Genomic DNA, 24258 nt, shown 5'->3' on the forward strand with positions numbered 1-24258 from the left:
AAAAATAAATGGAAGAATAATTTGCCAAATCGTAGGTGGCAAGAACGTGGGTAATTTTTTTTCCTGCCTTTTTAACAAGTAATTTGCATATCCATAATGAATCCTGTATTTCCTTTACAATCAGAAAATACATTTAAGAATCAAGAAATCACCTTCTATGTAAGCAAAAGCTAATAACCTTGCAGAGAAAAAGGATGATTCCTCTGTGGAGTCAAAAGTCTGTTGGTTAAAACACAAACTGTCGGGGGGACTTGGGGAGAAGGGGCTGTGAAGGCCTCACGGGGTCAACCCCGCCAATGCTCTGAAACCAGAGTGCCCGGGACAGCCTTCCAGGGCTAACCCGCACACGTCCAAAACAACAGGAAAGCCAGCCGCTCCCCCAGCAGCCACAGGTGATGCAGAAAAGGTGCCTGCCAACTGCCCTCTCTGCAATCTTTCCAGCAGTTTTTCTACAAACGCAGGCTTCTTTCCACCTGTCAGAATCACCTGGGGGCTTGTAAAAATGTAGCTGTTGTACCCCAAATTAGGCTGTAAGGGCCCAGCTAAGTTTTTGTTCACCACTGGATTCCCAGTACCTCGGACACAACGTCTGCCATGAGAAAGGGTTCAAATAAATACCGCAGTAGATATGTGGGGCCCTCCAGCCTTCTCTCTAGAAGGTCCTGGTCTTCCCAGGGCCCACTGGAGGGGAACCTGGAGGTGGACTCTCCCCTGGAACAACCCAATATCCAAAAGCCTGTTCCCCAGAGCTTCAGGGCCCTGGGCTGAGCTCCCACTAACACCAATGACCGAGGCTCCCCCGGGGCGTGGGACTCGTACTGGCTTTGGCGGTCTCGGCCTCTGCCTCCTCCTCCTCTTCTGAGCTCTCTGAGCTGCTAATGGGGTCGGACACACGGGTCTTCTTAGCCTGCAGCGCTGCATCTTCCTCTGCCTTCCGCTTCTGGCCAACCTCTGACGTCCTGCAGGACAAGGGTGACTGGCTGTACCAACCAGGTGACAAGGGCAAGGCCAGGAGATTTGACAAGAAAGACACCCCCCCCCCCGGCCCCCAACCCCTGCCAGGAAATGCGCACAGAGTTTGAAAACAGCGTAGAGGGGCGCCTGGGTGGCGCAGTCGGTTAAGCGTCCGACTTCAGCCAGGTCACGATCTCGCGCTCCGTGAGTTCGAGCCCCGCGTCAGGCTCTGGGCTGATGGCTGGGAGCCTGGAGCCTGTTTCCGATTCTGTGTCTCCCTCTCTCTCTGCCCCTCCCCCGTTCATGCTCTGTCTCTCTCTGTCCCAAAAATAAATAAACGTTGAAAAAAAAAAAAAAAAAAAAAGAAAACAGTGTAGATACACTTGTATTCTGCCTTTTCACCCATTTCATACACGGGTTTTACAACTATTAGTCTCCAAAATAATCAGTAAGGGCTGGTGACATTGCACAGTCACAGCAGCTAACCATCACTGACTGGTATGCGCCAGCACCTGCGGGCTGTTCATAGAATCATCTGGGTTCTCCCCCCAGAACTTAGAGCACCTATAGTGCCCTCTTTCTGGAAGCCCTGCTCCTTCTTGTCCCTTAGGCCTCAGCTCCAATACAGCTTCTTCAAAGCCCCTCCCTGATCATGATTCCCCTCCCCCTGACATTCTCCGCTCTCATCCTGTTTCATTTTCTTCAGAGCACTTTTCTCTCTCCTGTTATTCTACTTACTTCCTGCCTGACTCCCTCACTACAAGGTCAAACCCGGGGCGGGGGGAGGGGCTGACAGGAACCTCTGCTAGCTCGTTAAGTATCTTCAGCACATAGCACACATCTCAAAAAATGAACGACTCAGTGACTTGCTCAGGGTCAAAGAGTAAGTTTTGGGCATCGGCAGGACAAGTACCAGCTCCTGTGACCTCACCCTCCCATCCCAAGGGAATCACTGTCTATGTCCCATGTTCTCCAGCTGGAATAGACATGCTCTACCACAGTTTGGGATGTGGGTCCCTTGTTCCCAGGAAGGCCACTTGTTGGGAATCCCCCCTGAAAAACAGGTTTCATTTATTACACTTATCAATTCATTCTGCCGCTCTCCCTCCTCCGAACAGAATGTTTCACAAGGGCAGGGATTTCTCTCTGGTTGTTTCCAGATATATCAAGAACAGTTCTGACGCATAGTAGCTGCTCAATAAATACCTACGGGACAAATAACTCTGATGGTCAGGTTTAGCACCTGATTTACTACCATTTTATTTTATTTTATTTTATTATTTTATTTTCTTATGTTTTTAAATAGGCTTCAAGTCCAGTGCAAAACCCAACACCATGCTTGAACTCACAACCTCTGAACTTCAGAATCAAGACCTGAGATGAGATCCAAAGTCAGATGCCTGACTGACTGAGCCACCCAAATGCCCCCTGATTTACTATTATTATATTTTACAGATAAAGATGAACATACAGACTCAAGGAAGCCAAGTCTGCCCAAGCTCACACAGCTAGTTGTTGGGTTTGAACTTTGCTGGGAACCATCAGGTGAGGCCACCTCTGGTGGGTGTGAGGTCCTCGTTCTTGTTAGTACCCCTCACCCACAGAAGGGGCCAGTGACAAGGAAGGGCTCACTGAGGCAGTTCTCTAAGGAAGGAAGTGCTGTCATACCCAGACACCTGGGCAAGTTGGAGGCGGTGATGGAGAGGAAGTGCAGGGTGGGCCCTATGCTCTGACCTTACCTTAGCAGCAGAGGAAAGCCAAGAACTGAGAGCTGACAGGACTTTCAAAGACCTTAGCTCTCCATTGGAAGCTGCGATCTCTTCCACACCATTCTTGCCTTTCCTTACACACCTCTGATGATAGGGAACCATAGCCTATCTCATTTCTGGACAGCTCTGATGACCAAGTGCTTCTATTCAGAAATTGAAACCTGTCTCCCTAAAACGGTACATATGGGTCCTACTTCAGCCTCTCAGAGCCCCAGAGAACGCCCCACTCCCTTCGTCCTCAAAGATGTGCAGACACATCACCTGCCCCTTTGCTCTTTTCCACCCTGGACAATTCAGTATTTTCCAATCATTCCCCATGGGACATGATTGCAGGCCCTTCACTTCCCTGGTTGACTGTGGGTCAGGCCACTTTGTGGAGACAATGATTATCCCCTCCCTCCCTCCCAAACCATTCCTTTGTTGATATGCCCTTGGATTATCACCCCTTCCTTCTTTCTGCACGTTTCCGACATTTCGCACTCAACAGGTCCTTGAAATCTTTCCCTCCAATTGCATTCGCTTCCAGCTCCACACTCAGGCCCACCTTCCATGCAGGTGCACAAGCCAGGCACCTGGGAGTCAACGAGACTGCCCCTCTAGACCATCCCCAGCTCCCGGTCTCACCCCCTAATATTCCTGGAATCGGCTGACTGTCTACCCCATTATTCCTGTCTAAGCGCCACAAGCTCTTGCCTGGATGATGGTGTCCACACCCCGACTAGCCAAGCTGTCCTGCAGTGACCTCGCTGCTCTCTACTCCCCCCTTTCGGGGCTCCCGCTGCTCTTGGGGCAAAGACACAGCTCCTCACCACAGACGTTCAGATCCGGAGTGAGGTGGGCCCCACCAACTGCCCGGCCTTATCCGTCCTGTGGCTGCAGCTATAGGCTTCGGCACCCACAGTTCTCAATGCCAGGTGAACTCCTGCCTCATGAGACCTACTACTCCCTGGTTTACTCCCTGCTCCCCGCAGCTCTCAAATCAAAGGTCACCACAGGGAAACCTTCCTTAAACCCCTAAATGAGGCTAGGCTAACCTGGTTTTGGCACCAAGTCCTCTTCATAAGCTTTACCATCATTTTAATTTTACATTTCTTTCTTTCATTCGTTGAGGCATGCCTACCTCCCTGACTCCAATATCAGCTCCAGGAAAGAAGGAACCATGTCTGTCTCACTCATGACAGTGTCTCCATACTTAGAGCAGGACCCAGCATTTAGGAGGTAGGTACTCAATACGTGTTTGTTGACTGGATGAGTAACAAGCGGCCGAGAAGCTCTGGTCCTTAAGAGCACTGATTACGGCTCCCAACGTCCTTTCTCCCTATCAGGCACCCCCGTGTGCGACCTGGCTTCCTGGGGGCAACACTGGTGTCCACACTGGGCTATGGAGGCAGACTGCAGACCAGATTAGCATCCTAGCTTATTTCAAGCTGACAGCTTGGGCTGTCCCTACTCCACTCTTGAGGCCCCGTCGGACTTACTGTTGCCAGTGAGTATAGATGTCCAGAAGGGTTACAGGCTGAGCCAGGAAACTTTTCTGCAGAGAAGTAAAGAGAAAGCAGCAATTAACCCCCCGGCACAATAAGGGTCCTCTTTGGGCCCAACTCTCCACGGCCTCACGGGAGACTTTTTGCTCAGGGAAATATGTCTGCTTGGCCCCGTCAGTGCCGCTCAAGCCTTCCAGAGACAAGCAGGGCAAGTCCTTCCAGCCAAAACCTTTTAAGACAACACATTAGTGAGGGGTACCTTTGAGAACCTGGAGTTGGAATGTGCCAGGCTAGCATTATCCAGCTCCCTGACACCCACCACGCTCAGAGGCCACAAGGCGGGGCTTTTTCTACCCCTGACCTTTCTAAAGTCTTTTAAAGGTCAGGTGGGTCAATCGTCCCAGGGCAGTACGAACCACAGCCCAGACATCCAAGGCGTCCAGGTGGCATGACCGCGGTCCACTCATCCGCTGGGAAGAGACTAAACCAAATGGCGCCAGTCCCTTGACAGACGCAGAGGGAAGCGGGTGGAATCCAGCCCTTTGGAGCCGAGGCCAGATGGCCCACTCTGCAAATGTCAAGAACCGAGGGTGTCAAGCGCCCCAGGGAGGTTGAGTCAAGCAACGTAAGGTGACAGCAGTGTCAGGGGCGTGGGCAGAGTGGCCAAGAGGGTACATCTGGAGTCAGGCAGAGCTCCTGTGTCAACTGGCTGAGCTCATCTCTTCACCTCTTCACACTTCAGGCTCCTCCTTTCTAACACAGGGATAAGAGCAGCACCCAGGGTGCTGTCGGGCCTGAACAAGATACTCTAGTCAGTGCCCAGCACAGGAGCTGATAACAGGGAGACTCCAATAGTCCGTTTTACCCTGCTCTGCCCCAGGCACTCTGGCCTCCTCACTGTCCCTCAAATGTGTCAGGCCACCGGCCCCATCCAGGCTTGCTATTCTGTCTGTCTAGAATGCTCTCTCCTGCTAACCACACAGCTCACTCCCTCACTTCCTTCAGGTCTCTGCCCAAATGTCACCTTCTCAGTGGGGCTTCCTGATCACCCTATTTATAACTGAACCCTGACATTCCTTATCCTCCTTGCCTGCCTTATTTTTATGGCTCATATGATCACCTGACACACGGTATCTTTAGTTTTTTTTGTTTTTGTTTTTAAAGATTTATCATCTGTCTGCCCCTGCTGTGATGTAAACTCCATGAGGACAGGATACTTTTGCCTCGGCAAATGCCCCAATGAAGACGGGTAATGTTTCTTGCCCAAGGCAGTCAAGGTCCGGAGAGGGTTGGGAAAAGCTTGGATCATGTCTTAGGGCCCATCACCCTTTAGACTATGCAGATCCTGGGAGCAAGCATCAGGACCAGAGCCTACACCACAGCCAGAGGGCTGACTAATCAGGTCAATATCCACCTTACCGATTTAAAACTCTTCAGTGGCTTACCACTGCTCTTCAGATGAAGACCAGACTACCGTGGGGCTCCAGCCAGCCCCCCCCCCCCCCCCCCCCCCCCGTCACCCTGTACTCCACCCTTCAGCCACGATGGAATTTCCAGAGGTCAGTACAAATGCAACGAGTTCCCTCCCACCACAGGGCATGTGCCCCTCTGCCTGAATATCCACCTCTCTTCTCTCAGGTCTCAAATCAACATCCATTTCCTCAGGAAAGCTGTCCTGGGTGTCCCTGACCCAGGCAACTAACTTGCCATCCCCGTCTTATCACCCTACGCCTCTCATTCTTGGCACTTAATGTGTTAAGTGTACAGTTACTTTTGCGATTCTTTATGTCTACCTCCCCTACTGGATTTAGACCGTAAACTCTAGTAGGGCCGGGGGACTGTGCTCAACACCCTATCATCAGCACCCTGAGCGCTAGTTCAGGAGTTGCTGAAAAGAATGAATGAAGTGTGCAATGACTCCACCACAAGCTCGAATCCCAAAGCTGCCCGACTCCATACGGGAGGGATAAGGGCCCGAGCTTCAGCTCAACTAAGGGGCCACGAGCCCCTTCGCCTCGGTTCCCTCTTTCGCCTCCTCACCCTTCCCTGGGGGCTGGTCGCAATCCACCCCTCAGGCTCTCAGCAACCTTCCCGGCCCGCGGAGCCACGTGGCCAGAGACTTCGGAAACTTTAAACCGCCGCTCCCAGGAAGGGGTGGAGGTAAGGGGCGCGGGAATTACAAAGCCCTCCGCGTCGGATCTCCCATCCCGGCCCGCCCACTGCACAGCTCGGGAAACTGAGGCCCAGAGCGACAGGGAGCCGAAGTGTGCAGAGGCTGCGGCTCCTTCGGTACCCCTGGTCGCTTCCCGGGCCACCGCAGAGTCCGGCTCTGGGCGCACGCCAGGCCGCCACGGGAGGGGGCGCAGGCAGCACCTCTCCAGATCTAGCACGCGGCCCTCGCACACGGCCCGCGCACGCTCACCTGGCCACTCTGCTCCTTCACTTCCCGCGCCGCGCGCACGTAGCCCGCCTGTAGCAGATGCTGGTAGATCAGGGGAAGAAGCTCCCGCCGCTTCCTGGCCTCAGCCATGCCGGCAAACCCCTGCCAGTCGGCTCACCTGCACGCCCCCCTGAGTCCCCGCCCGCCACTTCCCTCGTGCCCTTAGACCTCGCGCGGCCCACTTCCGGCTCCTCGTTCGCCCTGGCCGCGAGGCGCGCCGGGAAGTGTAGTCTTATCTCCTGGAGTGGCCGGCCCCGCCCCAAGCGGGTGAAAGGGGCGGAGGCTTGGAGGGTTACGAGGCCTCCCATTGGCGGGAGGAGGGCGTGTTGAGACCTAGGCCCTCCTCCCAGCCTTGAGATGAATGACTCCCCCTTACCTCGTCCAGACTCGTTCACTGCAGGCATTTGTCTTCCATGTTAGCTCTGACGGGTGCGATAGGGTCTTACCCATCTCTGAACATCCTAAATCTGCATCTCTCTCTGGTCCCGAACTTCTAGTTACCCACTCTTATTCATTTCACAGATTTTTTTTTTAGGGCCCATGACTACTTATAATTATTCATTCACTGCATAAACCGTTTTTGAGCACCATACCTTAGGCTAGTGTTCACCTAGAATGTAGGGATAAAAAGATGACTAAGAAATGGTGGCTGCCCTCAAAGATCGAAAGGAGGAGAGTCGGTAACCAAGCAACTATGGTTCAATGCCTTGAGCGCATTGTCAGGGATAGGCACAGCCTATGGACGCAGGGAGGAGGGGCACCTAACCCCAAAGAGATATCTAGCTTGAGGCTTAAAGATGCAATAGGAATTTCTGATTCTGCAGAAGACAGGACTGGCATTCCAGGTAGAGGGCAGTGCCTGTATACAGACAGGAGAAACCACCCGGTATAGGCTGGGAAGCCCAAACATAGAACCCAGTCTGTGCTGGTGGGCTGTAGTTGTGGGAAAGAGGGAAGAGTAAGGACACAGGAGGATGGGGGAAGAAATAGGCCCTACAGCACCCTCTCCTGCCCAGCAGAGCCTGCACTTTGTTCCAAGGGTGATAGAGAATCTCCGGTTTTATGTAGGAGGGTGACCTGGGTTTGTGTTTTTAAAAGATTGCTATCATCAAAATGCAGAGATGGATGCGTGGAGAACAAAAACTAGATGTAAGGTTGTTGTACTTGTTGAGGAGAGGTTGGCAGGGAGAGGATGAAGTAGGCTGGGGAATATTTGCATCAGTTCTTTTTAACTTCATGAACCCATTGAGAAACTGGAGACAGCATGAACCACCTAGACTTTGCTGTAGAGAATTAAAAATATTTTTTCCCTTTTTTTTTTTTTCCAGAGGGGCAGAAGGAGAGAGAGAGAATCCTAAACAGACTCCATACTCAGCACAGAGCCCGATGCAGGGCTCGATCCACGACCCAGGGATCATGACCTCAGCCGAAATCAAGTCTGATGCTCAACGGACTGAGTCACCCAGGCACCCTGCTGTAGAAAATTTTGAATGTGTACAGATGTAACATTTTCCTTCCAGTTTTAGGATGCACATAAACACATAACTGAACCTCGTTGGGTTACTGCTGCTCTGGGAAGAACCAGGGCCAGGGCTAGGTGACTGAATGCAGTGAGTGAGAAAGGGGGAGGAGACGAGTCTGCATTCAGCCATTTACCAAAAAATATTTATTGAGCACCTACTATGGGGGATGAAGTAATCTTCGCCCCAACAGAGCTTAGAGTCTAAAGCGGGAGACACGCTGGAGACACGCTAAACAAACAGTCATACAGACACATTGTTACAAACAGCGAGGCCATGCAGATAGGAAAAGGATAGAGTTTTCTTACAGAACAGTAAACACAGGGCAGGAGACACAGGGCTAGGGTTCAGATTCTGGCTTTGCTTCTTGTTCACTAGGGAACCTTGGATAAGTTACATAACTTCTCTGTGCCTCAGCTTCTTCATCTGTAAAATAGAGATAATTATACTTTCTACATCATAGGGTTGTCACGAGGAGTAACTGCCTTCTAAACAGAAATGCTCAGAAGGGCTCCGAACAATAGTGCTGTGCTTCTATGTATGTTAACCACTGTTGTGAGAGCATTTAACAGGAAGGAGGGGTTAGGGAAGGACTCCCTGAGGAAGTGCTATTTGTGAGGAAATATGAACTATGTATAGGTGAGGATGGGAGGGGAAGACTCCTAGGAAGAGGGAAGAACTAGTGCAAAGGGCCTGAGGCAGAAGGTGCAGCTTAGAGAAGAGGCGAGAACGGCCCTTGGTAGCAGGGTGTAGAGGAACAGGGGGATTGGGGAATATGGAAGGTGGGCAGAGGCAGGCTCCACATTAAGGATCTTTCTTTTCATCTTAAGTATGATAGGAAGCCACTTGACAGTGTAGGTCCAAGAAGGACAGGATGATTTTTCATTTTAATGTGACCTGTGTGAATTCTCAGTGGAGGGTGCAGTAGGGTGTGTATGTGTACATGCTGGAAGCCAAGTGAGGGGTAGGAGCACAGGCAGGCATCCAGAGAGAATATAATGGGGCGATGCCAGTGGCAGTGAAGGTGGAGTGTGGTGGAAGATTCCAGAGTCATCAGGAAGTAAAATTGTCATCGAGCTGTGTTGGAATCGAGAGAGAGTGTCAGGATGGACTCTGAGGTTTCTGTGCAGCCTGGCAGGCAGCTACTTTCCCTGCGAAAGAGAGACCGCTGGGAGAGGACTGGGGTGGGGGCAGAGCGAGGAGGGGAGGGTGGTGAGGGGGACATGAAAAGCACAAGTTCCACTTTAGCCACGTGGAGCTTGCAATGCTTTTGAGACGTCGAGTCCAGGTGTTGAGTAGGCACTTGGAAGCCTGGGTTTGGACTCCCGTGAAGACGGGGAACTGTCAGTAGAGAGATGCTCATCGTGGCTGTGGATGAGGGCCGATTGCCCAGGGAGCAGAACAGGGGCAGAGGAGAGAAGGGGGACCCGGGATGGAGCTCAGAGGTGAACCCACAGGTTAGGGCTGCACAAAGGAGGTTGTGTCTGCAAAGACTGAGAAGGAGTGAACAGACAGGAGGAAACCCAGGACCGTGGGTGTAGGGAAGGAAGGCAAAGACAGAGCTTCAGGAAAGTGGGGCGAGCCCATGGGGAATGCTCTAAGAAGTCAGATGGGGTGAGGAGAGAGCCAGGAGCGTTGGGTTAATGACAGGTATGGCGATTGTTGATGGCTTTCGGGAGTTCCACTTCTGTGGTGTGATGGGGAAAGTCAGGTGGCAGTGGTCTGATGACTGAAGGAGGGATGAGGGAGGTTGTGGGTCTTTTGGAAAGTTTCTGAGTGAAGCGGACGAGAGAGACAGTGTGACAGGGTCAGCGTGTGCGTGTTGGGGGTGGTGTGTCCTAAGGCGCAAGAGAGCTGGGTTTGTTTAAAGGCAGATCAAGGGGAGAGAGTTTAATTAGGGGTGTAGGGAATAGGGGAGAAAATCAGTGAGTGATGTTCACGGGCATGTGCGAGGGATCAGGCACGTGGGTGGAGGGGTTGGTCTCAGAGAGGGGGAGGGATGACTTCTCTAAAACCAAAAGAAGGAACAAAGAGAGGACGGGTGCAGATGTAGATGTAGGTTTGTAGTGGGATGTTAAGGGAGATTTCATCTTGAGCTTCTATTTTTTCTGCAAAGTGGGAGGCAAGGTCTTCTGCTGAGAGCGAGGAAGAGGTGGTGAAGAGTCTGGAGGAAGGAGGAGAATGAGCATTCTGAGTTGAGAAGCAAACTTGCCCACAAAATCCCCAGTGTTGACAACCCAGTTGAGGCTGGCGATCGTTAATTTATGTGTGTCCTGTCCCATCCCACTGAGTGACATCCCCCTTCGTAGCTCTCCCACCCAGGTGCAGGCCGGGGGAAAGTACTTAGTGGGGTTTATCCGGAGGCCTCGGGTTTTGCCAGATGGGTGGGGGAAAGGGGCACAGAGGTCTAAAGTGTTGGCAAGAGAGGTGCCCAACCTCTGGGCTCTGGGCAGGGAGGGAAGTGGAGACAGACGGAGTCAGTTTGCAGGGAGAGAGGGGAAGCCTTTGTGGACTGGGCGACCCTGAGGCTGATAACCAGCAACCTGAGCTGGGAGATGGTTGATGACTTAAACTGATGGCAATGCCCAGGTTCCTGACTGGGTGGCTGGATGGGCCACCGACTGAGCTAGTCAACAGGCTGATGAACATACAAATCTTTGGGAAAAACCAAAGATGTTTTTCACCGCTCCAAGAACTAATTTTCACTCCCTTGTGGTATCATCACCCCCATTGAGAATGAACACCTTTGTAGGATATAAATTCCCTGAAGGCAGATTTGGGGTTGTCTTGCTGGCTGTGTTATCCCAACACCTGTCAACAAATATTGGCAAACGCAAGGGTGGTTAGAGCATATAGCCTATCTCCTGAGGAAGAAAGAGGGCAGATCAGGCAGGACACACACTGTGAGTACAGGCCTGGAAGCAGAAATGGGGAAGCTTCTAGAAGGCAATGTAAAGGGAATGGGATGATGACTCTTGGGCTGACGTTGGGAAAAATGAAGAACTGATATTAAATTAAAAACAAAACCAAAACCAGGATGGTCTAATACCTTCTGTCTGGCAACAGGTTGTTTGATTTTGCTTTGTTCCTAATAAAATTCGTTTCAGACACTTATGCTTTGTCCTCAGCTCCTGGGAGGCTTCCTCTTCTGTGGACAATTTTTTTTTTTTAATTTTCTTGATTTTGTGAATGATACCCTTCACTGAATTGCCTCAGCGCCCAAGCACAAAATTAAAACATTAAACTGATAAAATATAACATGGCAACAATTAAGACAGCAGCAAACAAAACAGTACATTAAAAAAAAAAATTAGCCTCAGAGCATTTTTTTTTTTTTTTTACCAGTTAGAAAAAGATGTCTTTGTTAGTGGTAGAAACCAGAAGCTTCCAGACCACTCGACGATGAGTGCCTCTCGGGTAAGCAGCATGCCTCAGTCACCTTGAATTCTCAAGCAGGGCACAGCAAGGGCACTCAGGAAATGAGAGAAGAAAGGACTGTCAGCGGAGCGGAAAGAAGTTAAGCAGGTGGGACATGATATTCTTCTTTTCCCAGCAGGATGGCTCCCGCACAGAGTTGGAAGGTAGCATCATGTAGGGTGGTGGCTACTGAGCCAGGAGTCAGGAAACTGCCTTTTTGGCCAGGCTCTGCTGTGTGAACTTGGGCCAGTCTCTTGCCCTCTCTGATCCTCAACAGTTGTTTGGGTTGAAGAGGTTAGACAAAGGCCCTTCTGGCACTGGAACTCTCAAGAGAGGAGCCCATCTGGGAAGACTGCCATTGCCCCCTGGACCCAAAGATGTCCCCTTCACTCACTGTAACAATGGGTTAGCCTTGGGCCAAATCACTTGGGCCGGGAGGTTTCCCATAGCCTCCTTCCCTCTCCCTGGATGACAATTTCTTGCTTTCTTTTTTCTTCAGCCTCATCGGAGATTTTAACGGTTTACAAAAGGTTTAAAAGTGATTACTGAAATCATAAGTCAAACAATTCAGGGATGTATAAAGACCAAGTTAGTCCTTCCCTCCATCTCATCCACTCCCAGCCCACTTGCCCTGCCCCTCCAGAACCTCCCCTAATGGGCTGGTAACCTCAGGGGCCTGGGGTCAAGTCCCTTCACCTCCTCCCTTCCCTCAGACCAACGCAGACAGACACCCTGCATAGGGTTTTAATCCTCCCTTCCCATTTGCGCGTTTTCATCACTCTTCTCTTTCTCCCTGCAACTCGCGCTTTTCCCTTAGTGATATATCAGAGCCATTTCTCCAGACGCTGGGGTCTGCCACAGCCTTTTGAGTAAGAGTGGCAGCTCCTGAACCATGAGCCGGCTCTGTGCTGTGGGGAGCACTTCCTGGCTTAGCCCTCAGGGCACGCTATGGAGCAGGTAACTGGTTCCCTGCCCTGTTTACAGAGGAGGAAAGTGAGGCTCAGCGAGTTAAGGCCCAGGCCGTGAAGCTGGTGAGTGCAGGGCAGGGCTTGGATGGATGGACACCGGCTACAGGGCCGGGGGACTCCTGACGGACAGAGGGAGGAGATAGCATGCATGGCCTAGGTTATTCATTTCCCATTTTCTGGCTAATACGACAGCACCGCTCTAACACCCTGGTAAAGACGTCCTTACAGACTGGAGCTTTAATTTTTGTAGAATGGAATGAAAGTAGGCCAGAGGGGATGCTCTGGTTTATTTTAATAGCTAAAGCCGGATTAACTGCCAAAAGGGTGGAGCCATTCACAACCTCATCGGCATAATTTCTGATTTACGTGGTTTTATTTCTCAGAGCTGGAAGAGAGTCTTTGGAGAACATGGAGCCTGGCTTTCTCCTCTCAGGGGTAAGGAAACAGGCCAGAGGCAGGAATTAACCTGGTGAGGTCCCAGTGGGGTAGAGGCCGAGGCAGGCCCTACCCCACTTCCCTGGACCACTGCCACACGTCCCTTGCCTCCAGCTGTATCTGCCCCGCTCCCCCGTCCCCTGTCCATTCTCCACACTGCATTTGGCATCGCATCTCTCCCCTGCTTATCAAACCTCCTCTGGGTGGACCGCTGACCAGGAGAATAAATCACAGCTGCCTGATAGGCGTTCAAGCTCATCCCTGTCTGGTCATTCTTCAAAGCCAAGTGCAAACACCACCTCTTTAACGGTGCCTTCCCTGACTGCCTCAGCGTGTCACCTCAGCACAGTCAACTCTGCCTTGCAAGGAGGGGGCCTCGCTTGGCCGAGTGGTCCAGGAGGAGCCACATTGCAGAAGGACCCACCAGGAGGGGGCAGTGTGCAACCAAAGAAAGGTCTCCCTAAAGGTCAAGGTCACTAGGGTAACTGAGGCCCACCACAAGCCCTTTGGTGTCCACGCTTCATCTCCAGTGTAGACGCCTGTGGGAATATGAGGTTCACCCCACTGGCGTGACCGTTGGCAAGCTGCCCCTCTCCTCATGCCTCAGTTTGCATCTCTGTAAATCGAGAGGGCTGGACCAGCTCCGGGTTTCTGAAAGTGCGGTGACGCACAAAGTGACTTCGGGAGATAAATAGATGGACGTTTTAAAATGGAAATCATTATGTATTTATTTTAATGTGTATTAGACAAAAAATAACTAGCACATCAAACCTGTTATTTCACAGATATTATTGCTTAGAATGGGGCTAAAGTAGGCATTCAGGTAAAAAAAAAACAGTGAGTCAATGTAAAAGAAAGTAGCAATTAAATAATAGTACAGGTGATAAGACGGCAGTGAATGCTTTTGATCTGAAAAAGATTGGTCTGCCTCTGACGTTCCAGAATTCTGTGATTTGGGGTGATTCCTGCCCTTGCCAATGGTGGGGGCAGGGAGGAAGGCACTGCCTCCAGGGGCTGGGACACCAGGCCTTGGAGTGGAGGGGCAGGAATTCAGCAGATGGGTCCTGTCCCCCCCCCCCCCCCACCGGACCCTCCTCCACCTGCGGAGGGGTGCGAGTGCCTGCCCCTCCTCCCCGCCTTCTTTCTCAGCTTCCCTGCGGTTACTAAGGAGTGGGAGGCTGAGAGGGGCCGCATTCTGGAAGCTCATCTGCTCCCTCATTCTCACCCAGCACCCTGCTTGGCATCAACTATTCAGGGTGATGATTAACAAGGATGCAGGAAGGCACTGGGGATGGGGAGAGAAAATAAGGCGATGTGGACAGCGTTTTCTCACATATGTGAGTGCCCAACCTGGAATGACCGGCTGATTCCCAAACTTGCCCGGGCATTGGAATCACCTGGCAATTCAACAGAAACACGGTTCCAGGGCCCCACCGCAGGCAGTTCTGATTACGGGGCCACTACAATCGGATGTCATTCTAATGCTTCTAGGCTTGGAACCATCACGTTAGAGCACACCTTTCACTCAGTGCACCTCAGTAGAGACACCGAGGCTGAGAGAGGTTTATCCCTTACCCAGAGTCACCCAGAGTCACCCAGCAAATCAACAGCAGATGTCCTGACACCCAGCTCAGTACTTCCCACTGAGCATCCCTTGTTGAGCCTAGTCCGTGGTTAGCAGAGAGAACGCCACTGACAAATGTGGTGGGATTTCTTTGAGCCTCCTTTGCGTCTGGGCTTCTCAAGGACTTTCCACAGAAAAGAACATGCTGTGTGAAAGCCATCTGCTTTAAAGACTGGAGGGGTGGTGAGGGGCGGAGGGGGTGGTAACAGAGGGGGTGGCTGGGAGATTCAGCCTCCTCTCTGCAGTTGCCAGCCTGCACAACCACACGGGATCCTCAAGGAACAGAATTAGGAGCAGTGGCTAACAGTGATCAGTGACCCGGGAGACAACTGACCTTGGAGCCGTTGTCTGAAAAAAATTAAACATTCAACGTATGAAAACTATAGGGAAAAGTACACATAGCTCCCATGTTCCCAGGACCTAGATTGTGGAATAAGACAGCGCAAGTAAGTAGGAGCGTCTCAGCCTGTTCCCCACCCTCTTGCCCAGAGACAGTCACCACCCCGTTCCCTGAGGTTGGCGTGAATTATTCTTATACATATTTTTATGTTTATGCTATATATGTATACATCCATAAAACATGTAATGTATTGCTTTGCAGATTTTTTAAGTTTCTGTAAGTGATATAATATTGTACATATAGCCTTCTGCAACTTGCTTGTTTTCTTTCAACATTTTGTTTGAAATTTATCCACGTCATGTGCAGAGCTCAGTACATACATTGCCACTGTTCTAATCCATTTCATTGCACGTATGTGCTACGATGTATTAGTCTATTCTCCTGTTGATGGGCATTTGAGCCATTTCCAGTTTTCCATCAGGCAAGCCTCACTGCCAAGAACGTCCTTGCACATGTCTCCCGCGTGTGCCTGGGGAGGGGTCGCGGGCACGTGATCTCCTTCCAGTTCACTCGCCATCGCCTGACCGCATCTGAAAGGCTGGCCAGCTTCTGTCGCTTCACATCCAGACTCATGCTAGCAATTGTCAGACTTTGGAATTTATGCCTCTCTGATGGGGGCCAAATGCCTCTCATTGGTGTTTTTAATTTGTATGTCTCTGATCAGTGGGGCTGAAATGTTTTCATCATTTCTCTGGTCGCTTGCATTTCCTCTCTTGTGAATTGCCTTTGTATCTCCGGCCTGTGTTTCCATTGTACCGTCTGTGTCGTTCTTACTGATTTGTGGGAGCTCTAATCCTGGGCCTGTTGCTACTATCTTCTGCCAGTCGGTGGCCTGTCTTCGCACTTTATTTATGGAGTCTTTTGATGAACAAGGATTTTTACATTTTAATATAATTACAGTGTCAATCTCTCCCTCTGCGGTCTGGGCTTCTGCAGTCTGTGGAAAGCAAAGGCCATTTCCCCGGCGTGGCGCCCTCCATAGGAGGCCTTGTGCTGGAGTGGGAAGAGAATGGGCTCCTGAAGGGGGCCAGCTGGGGCTGAACCCTTGCTGGGAGATCTTCAGGTGAGGTGAACTTGGGAGTAGGTTACTTTACCTCTGGGTTCCAGCTTCCTCTCTTGTAAAACAGGGATAAAGACAGTCTTAAGCTTCAGGGATGCTATGAGGCTGGAGGGAGGAAGGCAACCGCAGAAGGGGAGGGAGGACTTGCCGAGAAGAGTCTCCAGAGACGCTGTCACCTGAGACCCATCCAGCATGGATATCCCAACGTTCCCTGGTCCAAAGGGATCGATACAGTCTCTTCAAATCTAACTACATCTCAGAATGTGGCTACGTCTCTGGAGGAACACTGGACATGTGGGAGCCAGACCTAGCACCCCTCCAATCCCATTCAGGCCCTGGGTCCTGAGCCCGTGTTAGGTGACTCCGGAGGTGGGGACAGCTATGGATTCGCATTCCTGATCTTGCAGGAGAGGTGGGAGGATGCACACCATGGCTGCTGCAAGCCAGTTACCCACGGCAGCAGGCTTGGGAGAGCATCTGATGGCTCCAAGCAAAATACCTGGGGGACGAGAAGGGCATACGTGTCCAGTTGCTTTCACTCATATATGACCACATGTCAGCCCACACAAACGGGTGTCGTGAGGCCACAGCAGGGGGTACCCCCCATCACCTCCACGCAATTGATCCCAGGCATGGCACCCTCTCGGGGCAGGATCAAGCCTGGGGGGAGGTGGGCTTAGCCCTCTGGGGTGAGCAGCCATTTGGACAAGACCATGGAGCCCATGGACAATAAGGTCAAAGGATGCCTGATATTCACTCCACTTACCCCAAATCACCCCACCACCTCCACCATCACCTTACTCTGCTTAAGGGACCAGAGCACTGGGATGGCAGTCGGGAGCATTTACAATGGAAACTTATTTCTGGAGTAGGCGACACACACACGCGTGATGTAAAACTATAAAGGTACAGAAAGGATGCAGAGAAAAGTCTCCCAGCTTCCCACCCTTCTCCCCAGCTCCCCAGGAGGAAGCAAGCAATGTTATTGGAGGGTGTATACATATATGGGTTTAAATAACATCGAGAGTAGCACATTATACACATTTGGTAAACTTTGCTTATTTTTTTTCCACCCTATCTTCTCTCTCCCAAATTTAGGACCTGGACTATAACGGGCAGGAGTGAATACTTGAAGAGTGGATGGGTTAGTGGATGGGGTGGTGAATAAATGAACGATGTTCATCCAGGTTGAGGCTTTTTAGACTCTCTTCTGTGAGACTCACCCCTGACCTTGGGAGCTTCCCTCTTCCTTTGGCATGTCACTGAAGGTGGGTAAATTCAGGCCTTCTTGACCCTGGCACAGAGCCATCATGAGGGGGGAACCAAGTGAACCAGGCAGCTGAACAGCTTCATTGTCATTTCCACCAGCAGATGGTTACCAGGGAAACTTAAAGAATGTTAGAACTGGGAGGGGCTTTCAGGCAATGTGGAGGCCGCCTGACAGAATCTCAGACTGGGGGGTGGGCATCCCCACAAGTTCTTTAAGACTTTAATTTTTTTATGTTCACTTCGATGACAATCTAAAACAATTAAAGGCAATATTTTTGGATCCTCTGGACGTCCGCCTGATGATGGCACGGCTGTGTGACTATACCTGTGTTCGTGTTTGTATTTATGATCACATTGGCACTGGGATAATCAATGACTCTGTGGCCTCCTGAATAAACCAAGATTTTCACAAAGGTCAAACTGAGCAGGTTCTTATATTTTGTGTCTGTAGACCCCTAAGATCCCTGGAAATATTCTTAAGGTCAGTGAGAAAAAAAATTTTTTTTAATTTATTTATTTTGAGAGAGAGAGAGAAATCCCAAGCAGGCTCCGCACTGTCAGCGCAGAGCCCAGTATGGGGCTCGAACTCACAAACCATAGATCACGACCAGAGCCAAAACCAAGAGCCGGACACTTAATCAGTTGAGCCACCCAGGTGCCCCATGGTCAGTGGGACACTTTTAAGGCATGTGTCCGTTACTCAAGTATGAGAAGCCCTTGGTGAAGACAAGGGCATTCCAGGCAGGGGCTGGGAGCCTGGACTGAAGTTCTGTCTCTGTTTCTTACTGGCTGAGTCACCTGGATTCTTTAGAGTCTTCTGCTTTAATTTTTCCAATAAATTAGGGATCAAAAAGCCTTCCTTGATGGATATCATGACGGGAAAATTAGGTAGTGAATGTGAAAATGCTGTCTTTTTTAAAACAATTTTTAAAGATTTAAAAAAAATGTTTATTTGTGAGAGAGAGTGAGAGAGAGAAACAGAGCATGAGTGGGGGAGGGACAGAGAGAGAGAGGCAGACACAGAATCCGAAGCAGGATCCAGGCTCCAAGCTGTCAGCACAGAGCCCAATGCGGGGCTCCAACTCATGAACCGCGAAATCACGACCTGAGCCGAAGTCGGACACTTAACCGACTGAGCCACCCAGGCGCCCTGAAAATTCTGTCTTTATAAGCGTGTTCAACTCTTTCATTTCATAAAGGAGGGAAACAGGCCTGGGGAAGCGAAATGATTTTTCCGACATCAGTTACTGGCGGAGCTGGGCTGGGGGCTCCGGATCCTACCCCACCGGGCACTTTCCCCCTGCCCCGGGCACCGAGGTCCATCAGCAGCAGTGGTGTGGTTTTAATTCTAGAAGAGTAATAATAACATCTCAGATGGGGCCTGTCACTATTTGGGCAAACACACTATCTTTATTTTTATTTGTTAAAGAGATTAAATTAAGGAAGCCAAACAAATAAATGAGCACATTGAACTTTCCACAGCCATACCTCTCTTCCCGGAGCAAAAACAAATTCTTTCTCAGGCAAAAGGTCAGACAGGAGGCATGTGGGGACAGAACACCCAACCAAGCACCGCAGTGCCAATGTGATTTACCATTTCGACTGGTAGACGGGCCACCGAGCCAAGCACGTGGGCTTCACTTCAGCACCCACACTTCTGGACGATGTGCTTGCAGGGTTGGGGTCACCCAGCGTGGGCTGAGAGGTTCAGAAAGCAAGGACGATTTGTGGTCAGAGCTGTTTCTCCCAAGCTGAGTCTGCCCCTCGTACGTAGTAGGTGCTTGTGAGCAGAGTCACGTTCTTTGTGTTTAAAGATTTGGAGGGGCCCCTCAGAGATGCATCTAACAAGTCCAGGTTCAAAATCAGGAGATCGGGAAGCAAGGGAACTCAGGGCAGAAATAGCCTTTGGGCCTGGATTTCAGAGACCAGGCAGGGGTAAGGCCAGCGCAGAGGCTGAGGGGCAGACACAGCAGGCTGATTGACTTGCAGTTATCGGTCTCTGTTGGCTGGGCATCTTTCACATGCCAGGCTCTGTGCTAGATGCTGGGGATCCTGAGCAGAGAAAGTCTTGCACCCCAGAAACCCCCAGTCTGTGGCAGTGAGCCCACAGCGCTGAAGAAGAATCTGGGCTTTGCAATCAGCGCTACCATGTGTGACTTTGGGCAAACCACCTTAATTCTTGGCATTTCAGCTTCCTTCCCTGCAAAATGGGACGAAGATTAGTACCTGCCTCCTTGGCTGGAAAATAAGAGACAACCCTAAGGAATGTCACTCTTGGCACAGAAAGGAGGGCTTAGGACCTGCTGCTATCCAGCATGACATCTGACGGGGCTTGGGCCCTGCCGGGAGACAGGCTCATCTCTGAGCCCCCGGACAGCTTCTCTGACCCAACAGAAGGAGGTAGGTCAGACGGGCATCTTCCGTCCACGCACACTGGGTTATTTATAGTTGATTTGTTATTGTGGTTATTGCAGTTGGTGTTGTTTCTACTCAGAATATAAATGCTGTGAATAAACTTGTGCATTTTTCTTGGTGAATGTGAACCAGAGTTTCTCTGGGGTATGTATAATAATAACAAACAGCCGGAAAGGTAAGGGCATGGAGTGATCAGAATGAATGTTATGGAGCCGGGGGTATTCCCAGAGGCCAGGTGTTAACCTTATAGTTCCCGGATCATGAGAATGTTGGGAGGGTCCCCAGGAGAGGGGCTGGGGCAGCCAGCTCATGGGGGCACGGGTGGGGGTGGGGGGCCATACAGTGAAGGAGCTGGGTGGAGAGACTTGGGACAGCAGCTGTTTTCCAACTGACCTGAAATTATTTCAAAATTTTAATAACCAGTGTGGTCCAAATGGTAAGCACTCATGCATATATACCTGGAAACATATAGGTCTAGGAGTGGAATTGCTACATTGTAGAGAAAGTGAATGATCAACTTTATAAAAATAACAGCAGATGGTTTTCTGAATATCTCGTGGGTGTAAAATGGCATCTCATAATGGACTTAATTTGTATTTCTCTGAACCCGAATGAGGTTGAGCCTCTTTTCATATGTTGTTTGGGCTCAGAACTATTTGCTTAAAGGGCCCGGGCCTCTAACAGCCAAAGAACATTCTGCTAGCTACCGGCCTTGAACAACAGCCAGGGAACCCAATAGTGCTGGGTGGGAAGCCAGGAGACCCGGGTTCCAGCCTCAGCATGGCGACATCCTCACTCTGTGTCCTTAGGCAAGGCATTTGCCTCTTCTGAGCCTCAAATTTACCATCGGCTAGGTTAGGGAGAATCTTCCTCTGCTCACAGGGAGGGCAGCTAGAAGATCAAATGAGCTCACGGAAGTCAATGTGCTTTGGGGACTGAAAACTCCTACACCGGGCAGAGATTAGTACTCACTCTTTGAAGACAATTTGAGAAGGCTTTGAAGTCCAGGGGACCAGGAACAACCGACAGACCTCCTGGAAGCAGAAAGCACCAGCTCCAAGGCCTGAATGAATACCTCCTTCCTCCCTAAACTGTTCCAGGCCCCTGTCAACCCCCACCAGGCAGAGAAGGAACAAAATCCCTTAACTCGTGGCACAAACATGCCTTAGCACCCTCGAGGGGTTTCGGGGCCCAAAAAGCATGCCTGGGCTGCTCTAATGTGAAGACAACTAACCCTTTGGTGCCTGGTGTTTCCGTCGGAGGCCAGCCATTGTAGGTTCTAGGGCCAGTGGGTGGCCACAGGCTCAGCTGCCCTGGCCAATAAATAGAGGTGCAGCCATGTGACAGTGCCTAACCCGTAGGTTCCTGGGTTTTTCCTCTGTTCCTTCGGGCCTTCCATGCCTTGCCTGTTTATAGCAGGGGGGTTAGTCTAGACGGGCATTTCTCAAAGCGTGTGCGGTGGAGCGATAACTATCATGGGTGGTAGTGGATGGGATGGCAGGGATGGGTGGGAGATTCTGCTTTGAATCAAAATGTTGAAAGTTAAGTTATTTTTGCAGCTAACATTTACTGAATATGTCAAGCACTCGGTTAGGCATTTTATAAGCATTAGCTCATTGACTTCTTACAACAAGATTACAAGGCAGGCACGATGCTTGGCTCCATTTTACAGGTGAAGAAACTGAGGTTTTGTAAGGTTAAGTGACTTACCATGGTCTCTCAGCTGGTAAGCGGCGGAACCGTGATTCAAACCGACATTTCCGGATCTCCTGCTCTTTTTTTAAGAGTTTGTAAAGTTTTGCTATCATGATTTATTTCATATTCTTTTTTTTTAAATGTTTCTTTATTTATTATTGAGAGAGAGGACAAGCAGGGGAGGAGCAGAGAGAGGGAGACACGGAATCTGAAGCAGGCTCCAGGCTCTGAGCTGTCAGCACAGAGGCCAATGTGGGCCTCAAACTTACAAACCGTGAGATCATGACCTGACCCAGAGTAGGATGCTTAACCGACTGAGCCACCCAGGGGCCCCACCAGATCTCCTGTTCTTAGCCAGTTTGAATTAACAGGACTTGGTGACTGATGTGGAGAAGGGGAAGAAAGAATTCATATGCCCTTTCTCTGATTTAGTTCAATGTCTTGTGGTATCCTCGTGGCTGGTAGAGAAATGCAATGAAAAAAAAAAAAAAAAAAAAGGCCTCACTTGCCCCTCCTAGAACTTCAGATGAGGGAGTAAATTCAGCAGAGCGTGAAAATACTCTGAGGTGGGTATGGGGAGGCAAGGCTTACTGGTTTCTTTTAGGCCAAGATGTAAGGGACCATTAAACATGGGAAGAGGGCAGGAAAAAGGAACCCCAGGCAGATGGAATGGCATGTGCCAAGGCCAGGAGCTAAGGGAGAGCACGCAGTCATAGACACAGTGGGTTGAAGGGCTGGGGGTGCAGGGGAGGAGGCCTGGATGTCAGCAGGGGGCAGTCACCCAAGGACTTGACTTTGTTGGCTTCTAGAATGAGGCTGGGTCAAAGGAGGGGTGAGAATGCCGAGGAGGCAGTACCTGGGGAAGAATGGGGCTGTTGGCTGACACTGGGAACCAGGGCGGGGGGAGGAGTGAGGGAGGGGGCAGAAAGGACGGTGATAATGAGCTTAGCTTTGGCCTGCCCAGTGTCGAGGGGGGTCACCGCTAAGGTCTCTTCCTACGCTGACCTTCTGAACTTCCCTGGAAGAAACATCTCTCTGCGGCCCCTCCACCCCCAAATATTCCCGGCAGGAAGGAGCAGAATCTGTTTTGTCAACGCAGCTTGCAAATAAAGAGTCTCATTCAGGGAGGCAAACATCTGCTTGACTATTAATAGGCAGGGGCCTCAGCCACAGCCTGCTGGGAGGGCCTCGGCTTGTAGTTCTGGAAAGGTGAATCAGTTCCTTCTGCCTGTCTGGATTTTGCACCCTGTGGGGGGACAATTGGCCAGGTGCTTATTTCTCAGAAGGTCGGTCACCCCGAGCCTTGCTGGGGCAGCTCGGGAAGTGGCATGACCCTGCTGGGATGCCGCCCCTGCCCCTTCATGCTGGACCCAGCCGGAGGGAGAGGGAGTGCAGAGGACCCAGAGCTGGCCAGAGAGGCAGACATTCATGTGGGTGGGGGATGGTCCGGTTGGGGTCTCCACAGCAGCTCTCACGGAAGATCAGGCCCTCGCCCTTAAGGGCGTCATGGAGAGATGGGAGTTGGTCAGTCTAGACACAGGAGGACTGATGACAGGAAATGGGGGATACAGAGAGTGGAGGTTTGAGTCTGGGGTCAGGGAGAACCCATGCACGGTCCTGAGCCAGACCGGGGAAGCCTGAAGTCCAAACCCGAGAGGGGAGGCCTAAGGAAGGCCACAGGCTCCTGGCTGTCGCCATGATGGCACATGACCTCATTTGTGGCCAGGCAGGTCACCCATCTGAACAAGCCTGTGGAGAGGGTAGCTGGGATGGAGCTAATGGAAACCCGACGGGTGCCCTGGGCCACACGGAGGCCAAGTCTTATAGCGTTAGCAGCCCCGTGTGGCGCCTGCCCAAGAGGGTGTGGGCCTCACAGTCTGGCTTTGTTCCCGCCCCCTCAGGTGGCTGCTTCAGGTGGTGGCCACTTCAAAGAAGCCCCATTTAAAGCAGGGCTTTGCCTCAAGTTTCCTAAGGGCCCTGTCCGGGCTAATGAGATCATTAAGAGGCTCCTTGTTAAACGGGTTTAAATAGAGTTTGCCTGCACGGCCTCTGGCTGAGCCCTGTGCCCAGGGTGCAGGGTTGTTTTTTTTTTGTTTTTAGTTTTAATGTATGTGTATTTGTGTCTGTGTATGTAAAGTGCTCGAGTGTGTAGGCTCTGGCTTCATGCTGCCGGGATGGAATCCTGCCCCTGCCGCTTTTTGGTAGTATGACCTCAGGCCAGTTACCTGCCGCTCCTCAGTGCCTCAGTTTCCCTACCCGTAAAAGGGAACTAATCATTGTACTGCTGAATTGTACTGTGGAACCCTCCGTTGCCCTCAAAAGAGCTCCCAAGTTTCGTGGCGTGGTCAACCTTCCGTGGCTTGCCCTTGGCCTCGTTCCTTGCCACACCTATCTCTTACACTTGCTGCTTCGACCATACAGACCAGTCCTCTTGATCCAGCCTCCACATGAGCTGTTTTTCATCTTTTAATGCTCTTTCCCTTCACCTTCTCTGCCTAGCCTTCGTTCTCTGGTAGGTCTCACTGAAGTCCTGTCCCCTGGGAGGCGTTGCTGATGGCTCACTCGTGCTCTGGACGGTGCCCACTGCGCTGTGCTGAAATGCCCCGCCAACACATCGGCTTTCTTGGCTAGACCGTAAGCTCCGTGAGGGCAGGGATTCAGCCCCGATCCCCACTGTGTCCCCACGGCCTAGCACTGCTCACTATAGTTTTGTAAGAAGCCCCTGTCACTTGCAGTTTATTTGAAGGTTGAGGCTGCCTCCAGGTCTCCTGTCATTGGCTGTTTCTTGAAGGTTCCCTCTGCTCCTCC

At 51.1% G+C, this 24258-nt stretch overlaps 1 protein-coding gene and 1 long non-coding RNA gene across 2 annotated transcripts in view; both read right to left on the minus strand.

The window, feature by feature from the left end:
* Positions 1 to 6800, minus strand: part of TCOF1 (treacle ribosome biogenesis factor 1) — a 38848-nt gene extending 32048 nt beyond the window's left edge. Inside the window, 3 exon segments of the mRNA XM_045036890.1 lie at positions 820 to 959; positions 4202 to 4257; positions 6630 to 6800. Coding sequence (XP_044892825.1) covers positions 820 to 959; positions 4202 to 4257; positions 6630 to 6737 — 304 coding nt within the window. The 5' untranslated portion in view covers positions 6738 to 6800.
* Positions 6801 to 13683: 6883 nt separating this feature from the next.
* Positions 13684 to 17435, minus strand: LOC123379947. Its single transcript, XR_006585040.1, has 2 exons — positions 17295 to 17435; positions 13684 to 16570 (listed from the first exon to the last, which is right to left on the minus strand). It is a non-coding gene; the product is annotated as an uncharacterized LOC123379947 (long non-coding RNA).
* Positions 17436 to 24258: the final 6823 nt, after the last annotated feature.

This window comes from Felis catus, chromosome A1 (genome assembly GCF_018350175.1).
Source record: "Felis catus isolate Fca126 chromosome A1, F.catus_Fca126_mat1.0, whole genome shotgun sequence".
In the NCBI taxonomy this organism is placed as follows: Eukaryota; Metazoa; Chordata; class Mammalia; order Carnivora; family Felidae; genus Felis; species Felis catus.